General features: G+C 47.1%; 1 protein-coding gene across 1 annotated transcript; it reads right to left on the bottom strand.

Annotated features, from left to right (window-relative positions):
• Window positions 1-4,652: 4,652 nt before the first annotated feature.
• ACTG1 (actin gamma 1) lies at window positions 4,653-8,888 on the bottom strand. The gene is made up of 6 exons (XM_053375473.1): window positions 8,761-8,888; window positions 7,091-7,222; window positions 6,757-6,996; window positions 6,046-6,484; window positions 5,746-5,927; window positions 4,653-5,583 (listed from the first exon to the last, which is right to left on the bottom strand). Exons 2-6 carry the CDS (start codon window positions 7,211-7,213, stop codon window positions 5,440-5,442), a joined length of 1,128 nt encoding a protein of 375 aa, XP_053231448.1. The 5' UTR covers window positions 7,214-7,222; window positions 8,761-8,888; the 3' UTR covers window positions 4,653-5,439.
• Window positions 8,889-15,934: the final 7,046 nt, after the last annotated feature.

Genomic DNA, 15,934 nt, shown 5'->3' with positions numbered 1-15,934 from the left:
AAAAAGACAGTTGCCTGACTCTGATCAGTGTGAATGCCAGGTGAACTTCTCTAGGGAGTGCATTCTGGAAGCCAAACTCCGCCAGTGATGCACACCACAAGGAGAGTCACAGACAGGTTGATCAGGTACCATTTTCAGATGGAAGTAGAATTCAGTAGTCAAAACCACCACCCACCAAACCAGAAGAATTGAAATTCAGAGGGTGAGTGCCTAATGACTGGACAGGCTGATTTAAGTAAGGGGCAATTAACTCATTGTAGATGAGCCAGAATTTGCTTGATCTTCCCTGGCATATTCTCCTGTGTCGCCCTCACCCAACCCCAGTGCAATAAAATACTGCACAAGGAAACAAAATAATGCATGGACAATATTTCCATAAACATGCTTTGCACAGTCATGATTGCAACGTATTGGCCTTTGGGCAAACATCGAAATATGGATCCTGAAAATAAAAGCTTTTGTGGTGAAAAACAAATGTCTAATCCTCATAACTGGGGAGAAAAGCCTGGAAAGGATAGGCCAGTTCAAAAACTCCCATCTGCTGCCAGTTCAAAAACTCCCGTCCCTCTCAAGGAAAAAGCCTTTGTAATCTGCAACCTCTGTGACCCCTTTTATTCCTCTCTAGGACTCCTCTTTCTGCATCCTGCCTTTCTTGACCATCCTACTGCTTGCACTTTGACCTTTACCAAACCTTTGCAAACTATTCTACATCTGATTTTGTGCTCTACTGAGCGCACACGGAACACTCACGACCTTGTGAGTTACTCTGCCATACTTTTGGGGTAGGTTTTACTCTTAGGAAGCTGAATTCTCTACTAAATTTGTGTGTTACAGGGGCTAAACAGTGTGGTCTCACAATCTCCAGTCCTCAGAAGGAAGATTTCAATGAAGACTATGCCCAGATAAATTTGCAAAGGATTGTGTCCTAAATATTTGGAAGGACTGTTTACCTGGTTGCAAATCTCATTGTGTTCAGTAGAGCCTACTCTTACTAATGTGCTTTAGAACATGAATGAAAACAGCCCAAAGGCAAATGACACTGCAGCTGCAAAATTGGTATGTGGATTTTAGGACTTTCAGCTTCAGTCCTCATATGCAGTAAGCCGTACATTAATACTGACCTAGTTTGCAAGGATGTTGTAAGGATAATTGCAACAATGCAAATAAAAAAGGGAAAGGCTGTAGCTGAGTGGCAAAGTGTTTACTCTGCGCAGAGGGCACATGTTCAACCCTGGCATTTCCAGTTAGGGGTTGCAAAAGACCCATATGAAAACATGGAGAGCTACTGCTAGCTTGTGCAAATAATGCTGTTTTTGATGGACCAATGGCATCACATATTCCTAAAATTAATGCAGAGATAAGGAGCGTTATTATATCAAGGGTGGGCAGAGGTCAGCTTGCAGAATTTTCTTGTGATTTTTACTAGGCTTGTGAATTAGTGTTTTGCATATTGCCTTAGTGAAGCAGGTGTACCTGGAAATAAGAGTGAAGGGTACCTCTGAGCTCCTAGTTTCATTACCAGCTCAAAGCCTTCTCTCACAAAGAAATGCTTCTGGGTCACAAATCCTCTTTGTTTCAGGGCAGGAACTCCCCCCCCCCACGCATCAGTTGCTAGGAATCACAGGTGATAAGAGTACCGTTTCATTCAGGTGCTGCTTGCAGGCTTCCCATCTGGTCCGCCACTGTGAGAACAATATACTGGAACTAGCTGGGCCTTTTGCCAGATCCATCAGATCACCACTGCCTGTTTGTCCCACAGGAATAGGCTTCACACTCGGCCCCGCCTTCATTTCCCCCATTCCATTGCTCGCGAAATGGAAACCTACAGAGAACTAGCAAAGTGCTCTGCATTGTGCAGTTTCATCCATTGGCTATAATGTGCCAGGTTGCTCAGTTGTTTTTTTAAAAATAGGTATTTCTAACCATTTTAGTGAGGGTCAGGATTGGAAGTGCTTGGAAATTTTGTGGTAGAAATTCAGAAACTGGAGGGGCTTGCTTACACAATTGTATACATGGGCTAGTATTTCTGAACTTTAGGTATTTGCTTGCTCCCAAATCATCTTCCACTCCATACTGGATCCTTAATACGATTTGTACAGAAGGGGCTTTGCTCCTCCAGCTTCTCCATTCCTACTCCTTTAGACCTTGCTGCCTGCAGATACCTCATGCCTCCCTTTTGTTCCTTGCTGTCTATCCTTTAAAGGTAAAGGTACCCCTGCCCGTACAGGCCAGTCTTGCCAGACTCTAGGGTTGTGTGCTCATCTCACTCTATAGGCCGGGAGCCAGCGCTATCCGCAGACACTTCCGGGTCACGTGGCCAGCGTGACAAGCTGCATCTGGCGAGCCAGCGCAGCACACGGAACGCCGTTTACCTTCCCGCTGGTAAACGGTCCCTATGTATCTACTTGCACCCGAGGGTGCTTTCGAACTGCTAGGTTGGCAGGCGCTGGGACCAAACGTTGGGAGCACACCCCGCCGCGGGGATTCGAACCGCCGACCATACGATCGGCAAGTCCTAGGCGCTGAGGTTTTACCCACAGCGCCACCCGCATCCTATCCTTTAGCTTGAACTAAAACATTGTCAAGGATACTGAACAAAAGGCCAGCAGTGGAGATGTCCTTAAAATAACAGAAATATGTGCAAAAAGGCAAGTGGAGAGCTTCCCCTAGGATAAGGTTGGCATCTTACATATCCTGCTTCTTGTAACAAAGATTACTTCAAATGTACATGCTACCTTTCTGAAAATGATTCTTGTGCACCTCCCTCATTTTCATTTCCTATCATGCTTTGCCAAAGACATAGCTATTTTTAGCAGACTGGAGGCTGAAACCCCACTCCCACCAGGCAACCCCACAGTACATCCTTTCTTCCAAAGGAAAGGTATCTTAACTTGTATATAACCAAACATTTATGCATAATGCTACATTCCCTTGTGCATTGCATTCCCTTGTGCAATGTCTTTTCTATTGCACAGATTAACAAAATATTCCATAAAGACTACCAGGACTTTGTCAATTCCTGCACTAGCTCTTGAATATGAATTTAGCACCAAGAGCTCTGGACAGTCACACAAGCAGGCAGCTGTCAAATTTATTCAACCAATGTATCTTGCTTATAGATGACCTGTGGTAGGCATCCCAAAACTAGTTTTCCTGCTATATGGGAACAACATCCCTTCTTGACAGGAGGTGTCAGTGCAATTTAGAGTCAAAATGAGTAGATCTTCCCTGCTAAACCACCACCCCACCGTACTACCCAGGAACAGTACAGATTAAAGGTAACTCTTGATAAACTGCCCTAACACAAACCAGTGGGGCACCCCCAAGTTAAGCATTCTGTCCAAAAACAAAGCTTACAAGTTTAAACCCCTGGGATTCTGCCTAGGCCAATCACATATTGGGAGCAACAGTGGGTGAGATTGCCAAAGTCTTTTCCTGGATGCCCATCCCTTTCAATTTTTTATTTTCAATTGCAAAACAAGTAAATCTGAATGTACACAAGTTTAATGCACACAAGTTGTAAGCTTACTGTACTCATTTTCAGTTTGCTCCCAGATCTCAAATAGATTTAGTAATATAAATTCTTAGTATTTAAAGTCTGTAGTTTTTCCCTTCCTACAATAATTTAACCTGAAACACAAATTTAGTGTAACCAACAAAATATTGGATCACGTTTTATGGTATTGTGCAGATTCATCTGCAATTCAAAATGTACCTCCCTGGGAATTTCATAGCTGGCCCCTCAATTACTAATGCTCTCATAGTGTAACTAGTGATTGCCTTATTTACCACCCCAATACGCATGTATAGTTATGTTTGTTCTTATGACTATTTTCTTAAAAGGGACATATTCCTAGTGAAATCTTGTAAAACACAAACACACAAAAAATGGGACACTTCATTTGCCTCCCCTTGGTGGAAAATGTGATTTGATGGTAGTGAGGGAAGATTTATAAAGTCATCATTGTGGTATTTCACATAGCCTTTGGCAAAGCTGAAATTATGCTTTAAAAACATTTAATCCTACCAACGGTATCCTACTCCAACAGGTTATCCTAGACGTCCCAGTTCTACTCATGAAGTGCTGCATAAACCTCTTTTAACTGTCAGTTTAAATTTAGAAAAATGTAAACCAAACTAACCCATAGCTACAAAACGAGGTGAAGTATATTCTTGAATAACCCCAAAAATGCAACTTTGATGTAATTTTTTCAATGCTTCCAAGTGATTCTACCTTGTAATCCTGTCCTAAAATGACTATCTTTTGCACTTAGGCAAACTATCACAACAGCAAGTTGCGATCTACTTGCACATCTAACCTGCTCTGTCCAATTAAACCATTTCAGTAACACTGAATTAAGACAACTCTGAAAGATTTAAAATAATGCCATTTGTTTAGCATTTGCTACAGTGCATACATTTGTATTAATATCCCACATAGCTAAGGTCTGGTCATGTTCACTAAAGCAATGTTTGGAAGCTATTTGGCAGCATATTAAGTTTAGCACTTATCACAGAGCTTGTGGTCAACCTGATCAGACTGAACAGAAACTACATTAAGCCAGCGCTAGGTCATAATTTTCACTGTCCTGTCCAGAAAGGCTTCCAAAAGCAAAAGCGTGTTAAATAACTTTCCATTAGACAACATTAAGCCCATTTCATTTACTGCAGCGCTTTATTTTCCTTTCACAATGATGTGTTGGGCATTACAATTCTCAACTTCAGGATGACTTACAAATTTTGGTTTTCTACTGTCATATGACAACATTAAGGCAACGTACAAAAATCTTACATAAATTAAACCTGATGATTAAATTTACAGGTGTCAATGCAAACATTGGAGCAACTGAAGTTGAGCAACTTTGCCCTGGGTTGTCTTGTTGGGATACAGGTGGGCAAGGAAAAAACAGGTTCATAAGGCTTGGATGCGATATGTTTCCAACCCCGCTAGTAACAGTGGCAAGACAAAAATGGCCATCCTTTTCACAAACTCTTGCCAGCCTCAACAATAGTGACCTGGAATTCTTAGCGCTTTGTGTAGTGGAAGTCTGATCTTTTGCTACCCTGTACAGATCTAGCCTCAAAACTCCATTGTAACATTGCTGGTTACACTGAGACCACTGTCCCAGGTAGTTACAGACACAAGTTAAACCTTTGTATTGTATGAATGCCTCCTGTACTAGGTCCTGGGCCAGATGTGTATAGGGTAGTTATACTGCTATGTACAAAGGGAACAGTTAACTTGAGTACAGGGTCATATCAGCAACAGGTAGACATCCTCACAGGATTATTGGAGACAGGCTTCCCAATGACAATGTTGTGAAGAGAAGGCTTATTCCAGTTTCATGAGGCTAGCATGAGGTGTATATATTTGCTCAGGCAAATTTATACTGGTGAAAAACTCATGCAGCAAATGCTGCGCATCTGTCAATAGTCCATTTAGAAGCATTTACGATGGACAATGGATGGGCCAGACTCGTCATACTCCTGCTTGCTGATCCACATCTGCTGGAAAGTAGACAGGGATGCAAGGATGGATCCACCAATCCAGACAGAGTATTTGCGCTCAGGGGGAGCAATGATCTGGAAGAAAACATTTTAAAGTTAGAAAAGATCTGACTATACATGCATTTAACTTTCTTGATATCAACCCTGTTATAAAAAGTAAAGATTTATCGATCAGCTATCTTCCTAGAAGTCAACTGTTTTATTACACTACAAAGTTGTCACATAAGCCATCCTTACCTTGATCTTCATTGTGCTGGGCGCCAATGCTGTGATCTCCTTCTGCATTCTGTCTGCAATTCCAGGATACATTGTGGTACCACCAGACAATACTGTGTTGGCATACAGGTCCTTTCGGATATCAACATCACACTTCATGATAGAGTTGAAAGTGGTCTCATGAATGCCACATGACTCCATACCTTAAAAGAAAAAAATTCCTTAAGTATGCTGAACATCCAACTAATACACACTTACTTCCTAGGATTTAGAGCATGGTACATGTAATTTGACTTGTTCCCATTGCCACTAAATGCTTACCAAGGAAAGATGGTTGGAAGAGGGCCTCTGGACACCTGAACCTCTCATTTCCAATGGTGATCACTTGACCATCAGGCAATTCATAGCTCTTCTCCAGAGAGGAAGAGGAAGCAGCTGTGGCCATCTCCTGCTCGAAGTCCAAGGCAACATAGCATAACTTCTCCTTTATGTCACGCACAATTTCCCTTTCAGCTGTGGTGGTGAAGCTGTAGCCTCTCTCTGTCAGAATCTTCATGAGGTAGTCTGTGAGGTCACGGCCAGCCAAATCAAGTCGCAGGATGGCATGAGGAAGGGCATAGCCCTCATAGATGGGCACAGTGTGTGTGACACCATCTCCAGAGTCCATTACAATACCAGTGGTACGACCAGAGGCATACAGGGACAGCACAGCCTGGATAGCCACATACATGGCAGGAGTGTTGAAGGTCTCAAACATGATCTAATTAAAAAGAAAAGAATGTTGTCTTAATAAGGGATCACTTTCATAGTTAACACACACACATGCTGACATGCAAGGTATTGGATGTAGGGGAGAAAACCAAAAGAAAGTCAGGTAGAAATACAACAGAAACCTGAGAGACTTCAAGGAAGGAAATGCCAGGAGAGTACAGAACCCTGAAAATAATGAGAGAAGAGAAATTGTAACTTAAAGAAAAGTGGTGGTGAAATGGGAAACAGTGGCAAGATGTAAAAGCTGCACCAATGCTGTACCTGTGTCATCTTCTCTCTGTTGGCCTTGGGATTCAAAGGAGCTTCTGTAAGCAAAACAGGGTGTTCCTCTGGGGCAACACGAAGCTCATTGTAGAAAGTGTGATGCCATATTTTCTCCATGTCATCCCAGTTGGTAACAATGCCATGTTCAATAGGGTACTTCAGAGTCAAGATACCTCTCTTGCTTTGAGCTTCATCACCTACATAGCTATCTTTTTGGCCCATACCAACCATGACACCCTATTAAGAGAAATAAAGAATCATCAGCAAATACAAAAATAAACCATCTCATGTTAAAACACAAAACAAATAAATCTCCTGCTTTGATGTTTACCTGGTGGCGTGGGCGCCCAACAATTGAGGGGAACACAGCACGAGGAGCATCATCTCCAGCAAAGCCTGCTTTGCACATACCGGAACCATTGTCAATGACAAGCGCTGCAATTTCTTCTTCCATTTTGGAGATCTGCTTTTCACAAAAAGAAAGCATTTATTAAGCAACATTGAAAAATATAGTGCTGCATTTCGGCATCATCAATGGACGCCCTTCAAACACTACAGATTTTGGCCACTAGAGGCTGCTCTGCCAACCTACCATCCAGACTAGAAACCCCACCCTCTTGTCTATATGAACCATGGTCCAGAGCTTTTTACTTCATTTTCCTTACTCTGTAGACCAGCTAAATGCATGCATACACACACACCCCATAGCCATAACAATCCAACATTAACACCACCATCTTACACATTTCTACTCAAAAGTAAAGCTTACAAGTTGAACAGGGCATATTTTCTAGTTAACTGCATACATGTACAATGCCCTAGAATTCTTCCTCTCATGCCCCCTAGACTTATGCTCACTTCTGAATGCAGTACTACTATGGATAGTCTTCCCTGAAACCACTGTAAAGTTTGGCTTTTAACACCTTAGCTCATTTCAAAACGGAATACACCAAGTCAGAAACAGAAGGAAAGGCGTTTGAGCAGGGTGTATGCACATTAACCCCATCACCTTCAAGAATGCACCACTGGCATCAGCCCATCTTCTAAAAAGAATAACTCATCTTAGTCAACTACACTACTCCCATGAAGACTCCGTTGAACATTTAACGGGAGCCGAGCCAAACCAGGCCACAAAATTGCTCATGCACTCAAGTCCTCTGCGCATCTACTCAGAAGCAAATTCCAGTGTTGCAGTCACGGGCAGGAAGCCATATCCCTGCAGCCCACTCTATTCCGAGGCAAACCGAGCCACCCCAAAGACACGACGCACCGGGCTCCACCCTTCACGACGTCCTGCGCAGCCCTAACCCCGCCCTCTTCGAGAACCCACCCTCCTTTCACAGCCGGAGTGAGGGTGCCTTTTGCAGGAACCAGCCCCCACCCCAACCAACGCCCCACCCCCCCCCGCCATCAACCGCGGCGAAGTTAAAAAAAAAGCCCTTTTCAGACGCTCCCGTCTTTCTCCTTCCAGCTTCAACCACCTTCCCCCACCTCCCCACGCCCAGAGTAAATTTTCTATGCGGAAAAAATGGGGGGGGGAGGGGGGCATCGCGCGCAGCAAGAAACCAAGGTTCTCGTTTCCCGCTCCATTACGTCAAAGTTTCAGGCCGACCAATCACGCCCTCGGTGCCCTTCTCGAGCCAACAGCCCCTCCTCCCCCTTTCAAAAAGCCGTTACGGGCACGAGAAGGTCGCGCGCCAACCAAGACCGTTGCAAAGGAACCGACGCAAGATAAGCGGGGGGGGGGGAGTTGGTCGAGCCTTAACGCACGACCGGACAAAAGAGGGATTGGGGGTGGGGAAGGAACCGAGAGAACCCCTTAACCGCCGCCAACTGAAGGAATTCTAAGGCGCTTTTTACTCCTAAGGGAAATTAAATATAGGAACCTCTACACCTTTCTCTCACCTAAGCGCGAAGAGAGAATACAAAGGAAAGTTTAGGGTGGGTGGGGGTCGGAAGAGAAGCACCCCTCCGTCAGAATAAACGGCTGCTGAAACCTACCTGAAAGGAGGCGGGAGCTTTCAAGAGAACGGGAAGAAAAGAGCTGCTACTGCCAGATCCGCTGCCGCCGGCTGAGTGAGACCGTCCCAACGCCAGCCCCGCCCCTTTTATACCCAGGGGGTGCCGGCCCCCGCCTCGCCGGCCGAGAACATCGCCATATATGGAGATCTTTCAGAAACACGCGCTGCCATTGGCTGGCGCGGGCCGGGCCACGTGGGGCGGACGAGAGCAGCCTGGCGCCGCCTCCTCCTCCTCGCTCAACCCCGGAATCAGCATGAGCAACGAGGCCGGGGGCTGGTGGCGGGGGGGGGGGAAGGGTCCGCAGCTTTTGCACCGGGGCCTCGCTCGTCCCGGTCCCAGGTTATGTTCACCCCCCAGGACTAAGGAGAAGGCACCGCCGTGGGATGCTCACGCCAACCAAAGCACACATCCTAGCTAGATTGCAGCTGATGGACAGCAAGGGGAATCGAGGGTTGCCACCATTGTCACACGTCGTGCAATGGGTGGGACATGCGGACGTCGAGGTCTGTTGCCCTACCTGCCCCATGGGCACTGGACTGCAGTCGAGGCCCTCAATCCATCTCGAGGCCTAGACTCTCAGGCTTCTAACATAAGCCATGGTAGTGTTGTAGTGGCAGCAGTCCGGGGGATTGGCACCCACACCAGGGTTGCAATTCCTAGTCCAGGATGGCCACAAGGTTACCTGAGCTGCGACTGCAGTGCCTTGGAACAAAGCGTAATAACTGTTCTGCTTCCATGGGGCCATTTACTTGGTGCATTGGCAAGGTGTTTGGCCACAGAAATGCACTGGTGTCTGTGCAACTGCCATGTTTCTCTATGGCTTTTGTTCAGCTGATGCTGTAAGCCCTGCCATGCTGCTGCCTCTGCCAGGAAGCGGCCACTGACTAGGCATCAATGGAAGCATCAACGGAATGACGGTGCATTGCAAGGGTATCCCCAGGGATTACCAGGTGCAAAAGATGCCCACTTCCATTCCACTGACAACAGGCCTGGGACCATTGCCCCATTCCAGACATGATGTCACCTCGTCCTGGGAGCATCCGGTCCTAGTTTCCACATTAAAACAGCTACTGTTCAAGGCTCCCTTTGGGGGCAACATCAACACATTTTAACTATGCCACCATATCTGTGCCACTACATTCACAGTAGTGAGTGCCACACCTTAAGTAGCTGACCTGTTTATACGAAGGCATTGGGATTATTATGTTGCTATAGTCACTAGTGCTTTCAATACTGAATGACACGAACTTGGCACACTTGGGTACAGGAAACTAGCTGGAAAGCCTCACAAAATATTGTGACATTGTTTTCCAGAAGCAAGCAAATTCCAAAGAACTGCTTGTCAAAAGCAAGAAATGTTGGAAAAGGGGAAAAAGTGAAGTAGGGATTTTTGTGGGAAGTACAATTCTCAAACCATGTTTTGTGGAGCAGGTGGAATTAAGGAGAGTAAACTTTTTGTGTAGGTTAGAGGGAATGCTTTTGCCCGAAGACATTAAGGGCACAACACTTTTTAGACTATATGCAAAGGGGGCCAGTGTCACAGTAAATGTTGGCTCACAGTAAATGTTGAGACACAACACATGTTCATCACTCAAACCTGAAGGATTTACATCCTCTAGGACCAGGTATGGCCAAACTTGGCCCTCCAGATGCTTTGGGACTACCAACTCCCATCATCCCTAGCTAACAGGACCAGTGGTCAGGGATGATGGGAATTATAGTCCCAAAACATCTGGAGGGCCAAGTTTGGCCATGCCTGCTCTAGGACCGAATCTGCATCTCTTGAGTCCAGGGAACTGAAATAGTCCAGGCTGTAGAGGTGACCACTAAGTCTGCAATCCTAACCATAGCTCAGACAGCAGCTCAGGGCAGTGCCATTGCTCAGCTGCAGAACATCTGCTTCACACGCAGGAGGTCTCAGGTTCAATCTCCTGGCATCTCCATGTAGGGCTGGGAAAGAGCTGCCAGTCAGTGTTGACCATACTGAGCTAAATAGACCAATGATCTGACTTGGTTGAACGTCCTACACTCTCGCTCACCTGAGGAGGAAATGCCACTGAATTTAATGGAGCTTACTTCAGCAGACTTTGGATGTGTAATTTAACTATTGCAATATGGACTCTAAAACACCCCATACCTCTTCACCTTTTTTGCCTCTGAAGAGAGGTTGAGTCTAACGAATGGTGGCAGAACAGATCCAGGGTGAACCCAGAAGACACAACAACAACAACAATAGTATTATTTGTACCCCGCACATCTGACTGGGTTGCTCCAGCCACTCTGGGCCGCTTCCTCCAGAATATAACAGAACACACAATACACTGGACATTAAAAGCCCCTTCTGAAACAAAAGAGAGGCTGTTGTGGTCCATAAGGCCCCAGTGTGGAAGCCTAGCTCCCAAATTTATGAAAAGTCTAGCGGTGCCCTTCCCTGTAAAGTCCCTTTTTAAGTTCTACAGACTATCAGCAAACCTCACTGTATATGAATGGCTTCCTTGCTGAGTTCCATCTAACAACAGAATCCAGAATCATAGACCACAACGGTCATCTAGTCCAACCCCCTGCAATGGAGATATCTTTTTGCCCAATGTGGGACTTGAACCCACAACCCTGGGATCAATAGTCTCATGCTCTACTGACTGAGTTATCCCAGTGCATTAGCACTGAAGCATACTCTGCCACCATTACTTCTGGCCTGTGCTGTTGGGGATGGGCTCATCCTGTAGTTAAGAGAAAACATCACCATTATTCATTTCTCTAACCAGAGGGTTTGGTCACTGATTCAAATCAGCTGAAAGAGGCTTGTCGAGAAAAGGGAAACTGTTCTTACAAATCCAAGCCCGCACAGAACTGTAAATGTTGCCTGGAAATGTAACTTAACACTCTGCCACTAAACACAGGTGAAACAGCTGGTCTCTGCCCAACCCTGTTCCCTGCACACACCTAGAAAAATAACCAGACCTCGCCTATAAGCAGGTGACTAAGCTCTTCCTTTCCCACAGAAGCATAACCTACTTTGTCTTCCTAAACTGGGAAGCTTTGTCTGCCAACTCAACTGACAGCTAGGCTACCAATAGCAGAAGGCTTATGATATGAGTAACAGGCACTGAATCAATGGAAATCGGACACCTCATCAAATCGTAAGAAAGGGGTAAGAAATTGTTTGAACTCCATCAGGTTGCACAATTTTTATTCTATATTATTTATTGTTGGAAAATTATCACTTCCTGTTTTGCATTTGCAGTAATGGATGCTGATTAAATTAGAATCTCAGTTCCATACATTAGGACTCCCTGAAAAAGTGTGTGCATTGGTTCCAAAGGATGCTTGGTTCCAAAGACATTGATGTTTTCCAGTCTGATCATCTTATATTAAGTCTTCCACCAGCACAGGAAGTTCCAATAACCATATGAGTAACTCCTTCAACAGTCCCAGAGAAGACAGAATAGTAGAAGAGGAGGCCTTCACACGCTGATTTATTTAAGCATCCCTATTCACTGCTTTTTGCTGACTTACTAATGCTTGGGTATATTTAAGCCTGGGGGATTCCCCTCTGAAACATTTGGAGAAGGGAAACATTTAGAGCCTTTAAAGGAAATGAGAAATGGTGCCACACGTTTTTTAAACATGGCTGATCCAATTCCCACCATCCCTTTTAATTGGAGTTTTTTTGCTGTAAATTTCCCATCCAAGTTACTTGCCAATAGGAAAACGCGTTCAGTGGTAAGGAATTTAGCAATACTCCAGATTTTAAAAGGAGGAACTCAGAAGATGCAACATGCTGGACAATCATAGAAAACGGAGTGGCAAGCTCAGTTACCATGTGGGTGCATTTATTGATTTCTAACATATACCCGTTACTGGCTCATAAAGTGAAGCAACTATTGCAGGAATGTGGAAGCCTGCAATCTTCCAGAGATTGCTGCCAATAAAGACATTCTGAAGTAAAATGGGTTCCAGTTCCCATCTGGGTTCGAGATATGGCTGCTTTACCAAAGCTCTCACCATCCCCCAAAATCCACTTTCAAAGTCCCTTGCTTGTTTTCATTCTGGTTCATTTGCAACAGCTGATGCCACAGCTAGTGGTGACTTGAGGGACAAGTATATCAAGGCCAAGAGGCCTGCAATACGAGTACACAGGAAGACTGCTTCGTATGACACTTTTTAATTGTTTCTGACATTTGTCCTGGGCGGGGGAGGAGGGGAAAGAGTCCCCCAAAGTCAGGACCTCTGTCCTCTAAGCTCTTCCAGTTAGTCAGCAAGGCACCAGTAAGGGGACGAGAGAGGAACCAGGAGGCAGGAGCTGGGAAGGCTCGCTTGCTTCCTGCCGCAGGCCTGACTGAGGGCAGCGCGGGGCTCTGTCTCCTTCCAGGCATTTGCATGCCTTTCAGATTCTTTTGTGCTGAAGGGGAGGGCGTGTTCCCTTCGGCGGAGCCAAGGCTGCGCACATGAGGCAGGCTTCTGCCGCTGCAGAGCCTCCTGAAAGTAGCAAACGAGAGCAGCTGCATGCGTGCAAACAGCAGCGACAGTCCCGAGCGCCTGTTCTCCTTCAACGCGGGCCTGGTGCAGAGATGCCCCACCCAAGGCAGACGGGGCGGGCATCGCTGATCGCCTGCGCAGCCCAAGCCACCGCACGCATCGCCCTCCAGGCTCGCTCCTTCCCAGCCCTCTTTGGAGAAGGCGGCGGCGGCAAGCGTGCAGCACTACCAGGGTCGTCAGACAATGGCTTTGCAAGCTCGGAAGCGTGGAGGGCCGCAACCCGGAACTGTATGCGACATAACCTCCGGCGGCAGCAGCAGTTACCTGCTGAATTGCCCGCTTGCTTCTCGCCAAGGCAACGCTGATGCTGCAGCCGGGCTGACATTTACCGGCGCGCGGAAGCCGCCAGGCCTTGCAAGGGCCGCAGGCACGCGGGGGGGGGGCTAAAGGGGGCGGCCAAGTCTGAGCGCGGAGAGCAGCGAAAGGCTGGAAGCTCCGTCTGCCCATTGTCAGCACGCTTAAAAATTGGCATGTGCACCTGGGTCACGTCATTAAATGGCTGCAGCAGCAGCAGGAAGGGGGCTGGTGCTCAGTGCATTTGAAGGCAAAACGGAGCACGGCAACACCGCCTCCCAAAGGGCGATCATCAGGCACCCTGGCGCTAGCAGAGCGGCTTGTCCGGGTTTGGCGCAGTTTGCCTGGAGAGCGAGTTTGCAGGCAGGCGTGCACGGGAGAGGCGCCTTTCTTTCACGGAATTTGCCTGTAACAGGCCGTCCCTTCGCTGCAAAACGCGGCATCGAAACTTGCCGGGTTCCCCTTTATTTCGAAACCCCTGACGTATGTTCTCCAGTGGTGTTTCCCCCGCCCCGCCCCCTTCTTTTCGGTTTGGACATTTTGCTCTTAGCATCTCCAGGAAACGTGGGGCGTAAAGAGCCGAACTCTTAAGCCATCCCTGAAAACACACACACACCGATCTGTGTTAAGAGCGAAAAGCCCTCTGCACATGCCCGAGAGCACTCTTCTTTCTTTATTGCATATGCGTCGCCTGGCACCGAGCTCCGGAAGCAAGTGCCGGCTGAAAAATCAAGCCACGCCGGGCACAGATCTCCCTTCAATCCAATGAATGAAATCCCAACCCGACCCTCTCCTCCCCCCTCGACGCACATCCGCCCCAGCCCCACCCCCGTTGCACAAGGGGACACACAGAAGCAAGTCATCGCCCTCTCTCCCTACTTGGTGAATTTCCTTCTCGGCAACAGCGCCTTGCCCCTCCTCCCGCGTGTCATTCGTTACAGACGCAGCGTGACGGGGAGGGAGCGGCGAACCGAAACCTCGTGGGTGTCTGCCGGAGCATGGTGGTGCTGCTCGGTAGCCCAGGTGACACGGCCGACGGGACGGGGAAAACAAAAGGCCTTTCTCCGCATGCCTATATTTGGAGATTTCTGGCCAGTGGCTCGAAGATCCGCCCTGGCCCGGCATGTTCGATAAGGCTCGCACACCTAGGACCTTTTTTAGCAAGCGGGAGGAGCGAGATCCTTCTTGCCGGTGGACTTTTAAGTCGCAGATCAGCGAGAGAGAGAAAGAGAGAGAGAGAGAGAGAATATGCAGGGATGCCAACTTGAATAAAATATTGGGGGGGGGGTAGGTAAGCCCAGCCCAGCACAATTGATCATAAGACACAGTGCATGCACACTATTTGAATGGCAATGCCCATCAACATTGGGGGAGGGGGCTGGGACCCCGGCCGCTAGAAGTTGGCTCCTATAGTCAGCTCCATATTTTCACCCTCTAGGTGTTATTCACAATATGTACTATTGCAGAGGGACGCGGGTGGCACTGTGGTCTAAACCGCTGAGCCTCTTGGGCTTGCCGATCAGGTCGGCAGTTCGAATCCCCACGACGGGGTGAGCTCCCGTTGCTCGGTCCCTGCTCCTGCCAACCTAGCAGTTCAAAAGCACCTCAAAGTGCAAGTAGATCAATAGGTACCACTCCGGCGGGAAGGTAAACGGTGTTTCCATGTGCAGCTCTGGTTCGTCAGAAGTGGCTTACTCATGCTGGCCACATGACCCGGAAGCTGTACGTCGGCTCCCTCGGCCAATAAAGCGAGATGAGCGCTGCAACCCCAGAGTTGTCCATGACTGGACATAACGGTCAAGGGTCCCTTTACCTTTACTATTGCAGAATCAGGTTCCAATTCTAGGCACACTTGCTTGGAACCTAAGCCATCTAGCACCTTCTGCATAAGCTTGCATTGTATTGGGCAGCTTTCATAATAATCGGAGGGTCTTTCCAAATGTTCCTATATTTATGGGAAGGAATTAGCAGGCAATCTGCGTGTAGGCCACATCCGTGTGTTCATTTGTGGAGTATGCACTTAACTTGAAAGTACTTTGTAAAGTCAGAAGGAACCTTCAACCATCAGTGATTTGCCCCGCTCTTTCAGATTAGGCCAGAAACTGCATAGCCTAGGATTCTAAATCGGAATCATGCACACTTTACTTGGACCCTGAACTCACACCAAACTCAGCAGGGCTTAGTTTAGAGTGGCTTGCACTATGAAATGAAATAATAATTTTCGATGGGCAGGAGCACTAGCCAGGTATAGGAACCAGGTATATGGCAATGGCATGTTCCATAGCTGTCAACTTACAGATTTGAAAATAAGGGACCAGCA

Source organism: Podarcis raffonei, chromosome 2 (genome assembly GCF_027172205.1).
Source record: "Podarcis raffonei isolate rPodRaf1 chromosome 2, rPodRaf1.pri, whole genome shotgun sequence".
Classification (NCBI taxonomy): domain Eukaryota; kingdom Metazoa; phylum Chordata; class Lepidosauria; order Squamata; family Lacertidae; genus Podarcis; species Podarcis raffonei.
This window is presented reverse-complemented; position numbering and strand designations above follow the sequence as displayed.